Here is a 3,251-nt window from a genome sequence, read left to right on the forward strand (position 1 = left end):
TAAGACAAAAACAAAATTAAAAAAATAAAATAAACATGTAAACAACGGGGAGGATCAGACGAGGGCTTTTCTTTTACTGGATTGCTTTTTAAAACTGTCAGTTGGGTTTAGGGAAGTGGGTGGGTGGTCAATCGGTGCTTTTAAAAACACTATCGGTTGGGTTTAGAAAAGGAGGAGGGCGGGTCAGTTGATCAGTCAGTCAAACAGTCAGTCCTTATGGTGTATTTACACAAGAAGAGCAGGTGCATATGGCACTCGAAAGAGAAATTTGAGATCTCAAAAGCATACACAGCGGCCTCTGGTGGATTCGCGAAAGCAATTTGACCCTCTCCAGAAATGTATATAGGGGTACGTTTTCAGAATGAGCCTTTCAGTAGTTTGTGCATGCTTTAGTGAAATAAATAAATTTATTTAATTCAATTAAATCTCAATGGTTAACAAATATTTTCCTGCATAATAAGCATGATAGATATGATCATTCATTTGCAATAGTATGGACCATAATGGGGTGGTTAAATGTATATTTATATGATCTTTATTTCTTCTCATTTTTATCGTTAATATTATTATTTAAGACTATTATTTAAGCTATTTTACACTATTTAAAAAGCTGACCCCACACACACACATGTTGTTTTGACATCCTTCAGGGTGGATCAAGGGTTAATTAGGGAGGTCAAATCACCCTCCCAACCCCCACCGTAATTCGCACTCTGATTACGATATATCAAACAATATTTGAGTTTGTGAAAGTGAATTAAGAAGCCAAAAAGGGCTACTGTAATCAACTCATCACTGCTCTTTCCCAATATATCAATAACACTAATATCATTATTAATATATGAGAACGATGTCTTCATTTATTAATATTGTAAAACAGAAACGCTTGTAAAAGAAAAGCTCATTTCTATATGACAGAAGAGAATATGATAAAAACTTATCAGAGATAAGTCATGATATGTCATCAGTAATACCTTTAAGGGTCTTGTGATTTTTATTTCAGAAACAGTTGAAGTCAAAATTATTCATCCTCCTTTGAATTTGTTGTTCTTTTCTTTTTTAAATATTTCCCAAATGATGTTTAACAGAGCAAGAAATTTTTCACAATATTTTATATAATATTTTTTCTTCTGGAGAAAGTCTTATTTGATTATTTCGGCTACAATGAAAGCCATTTTTTATGTTTTTTTTTAAAACAATTTTAAGATCAATATTATTAGCCCCTTTAAGCTATATTTTTTCGATAGTCTACAGACTAAACCATTGATATAAGACTTTAACTGTGTACATAGTAAGGCTCTTATTTGAAAACCTTGAAGGAACAAACAAAGCAATATGGCTTTGTTTATGAGATGAGGGAAAGCCTATGTAAAGTATACAATTTTCAGACCTTCTGCATGAACTCTTGCTATGAGAGCACCAAATTCCTTGATCTTTAAATGGTCTTACTGGCACAAGAGGCTGTTTTTGCACAAAATGAGGATGGCAAACTTCAGTCCGCCGCTTTCATGTGTATTCAAGTGTTACTTTTGCAAGGCAACATCTGAATTATGTGGAATCAGACAGCTCTTAAAGATCTAGCTCTAGCATATTAGTTCCAGATGGACCTTTTTTTGCATAACAGGTAATGGATGAAGAGACAGCGCTCCCGAGACTCCTTTTATTCTTCTGAAAGATGAAGTAATGCAGGTGACATTTCAAACTGTTAAATAAAGCTGCTATAATCATTTCAGCTCAAAGCACATCTGGAAAAAGCCCTTTTTTCTTTTTCCACCAGTTCAATACAATCACAACTAAAGTGACAAAACGGTATAAAACAGTTCATTTCAAAGATGACAGGTGCCAGTAAGTAACCTATAATGTGCTATTATGATTTTCTTTTAAATAGATATTTCCCCCAAAACTTAAAATTCTGTCCTAATTTACTCCCTTTACATGTTCCAGACCAGCCTGAAAAAAAAGTGTTTTTTTGTTTGTTTGTTTTTTGTTGAACACAAAAGAAGATACTTTGAAGAAAGCAGGAAAACCTGTAACCATTTGTTTTTCCTACTGTGGAAGTCAATGTTTACAGGTTTTCAGCTTTCTTCAACATGTCTTCTTTTGTGTTCAACAGAATAAAACAAGATTGGAACCATTTAGGGTGGTAAATAATGAGTAACTTTTCATTTTAGATGAACTATACCTTTAAAAAAATATTAATTTTAAATTATGATAGTAACAATGAGGGAGACTTGACTGGTTGCAGATCCCAAAACTGCCTCGCCAATCGAGGCTAACCTATAATATAATGTGCTGTAAACCTTTTTAATTAGTTTTACATCTATTGACATTTACATGCCCTTCTTTTACCTTCCTGCAGCAACCTCCCATCTGAGAACGTTAATAGCCCTGTCCTATATTCCATATTTGGGTCATTATGGGAATATATTACAGCGGCTGAAACACTGAAGCAAATAAAATGTGGGACTTGAGTCAAACGCAAACTTTAAGGATGTACTTTGACTCACCACCAGTACAGAAGTGCGCACCACCTCGGAGACGCTCTGCCGTAACTCGGCGGCGGTGCCCGGTTTACTCAGACCGCGCGTGAACTTTCGTGTCTCGGGCTGAGCCGAAGAGGCCATCGCTCCTTGCGCGTTTAAAAGAGACGCAGTCTATGAATACATATCTATAGTAAATAAAATAAGCCAGTCCTGTGAGGAAGTGCTCCTCAGTTTGGACCTGTCCTTCACAACAAGACGCCGAGACGCATTCCCAGTCGTCACAGTAAGCAACACCTTCTATCCTTTTCCAAACTCCATACTCCTGTGTGTGTTTTGATGGAGGCAGAAAGGAAACTCGTTCCCCGGTACAATCGTTGCCCGGAGTCCCGTGCGCGTCGCTCCGCGCTAGTTTCCCACCGCTCGCGCGCGCGTGTCCGTCTGTGCGTGATGAAGAGAAGCTCCCGCGCGAACAGCAACGCCTCCCTCTGAACAAACTGCTGCCAAGGAGATAAATTGAGAATTTAACTGTACGTCATGCCGAACTGACGTATTAATTCTGTTGAAACGTCATAAGATAACGTTATTACGACAGTATAACATGACGAAGCTTTGTTAAACATATTTCGACACAGTTAAAATACCACTGAATATGTATGAGTTTTACTGCTATATCGCATTTTAACGGTGACATTTAAACGTGATTTTACATGTAAATATAGCAGATACATGGGTGGTAACCACAAGTTAAGCTACATGGTGATACATGTG

The 3,251-nt window shown here is 37.0% G+C and overlaps 1 protein-coding gene across 2 annotated transcripts in view; it reads right to left on the minus strand.

The window, feature by feature from the left end:
* The window catches only part of LOC130230559 (dedicator of cytokinesis protein 9-like), a 209,327-nt gene extending 206,420 nt beyond the window's left edge, over positions 1-2,907 (minus strand). For both annotated transcript variants that reach the window (XM_056459642.1, XM_056459640.1), the window contains exon 1: positions 2,508-2,907. In XM_056459642.1, coding sequence (XP_056315617.1) covers positions 2,508-2,624 — 117 coding nt within the window. In that variant the 5' untranslated portion in view covers positions 2,625-2,907. The remainder of the gene's footprint in view (positions 1-2,507) is intronic.
* Positions 2,908-3,251: the final 344 nt, after the last annotated feature.

The sequence above is a fragment of the Danio aesculapii genome, chromosome 6, assembly GCF_903798145.1.
Source record: "Danio aesculapii chromosome 6, fDanAes4.1, whole genome shotgun sequence".
Classification (NCBI taxonomy): Eukaryota; Metazoa; Chordata; class Actinopteri; order Cypriniformes; family Danionidae; genus Danio; species Danio aesculapii.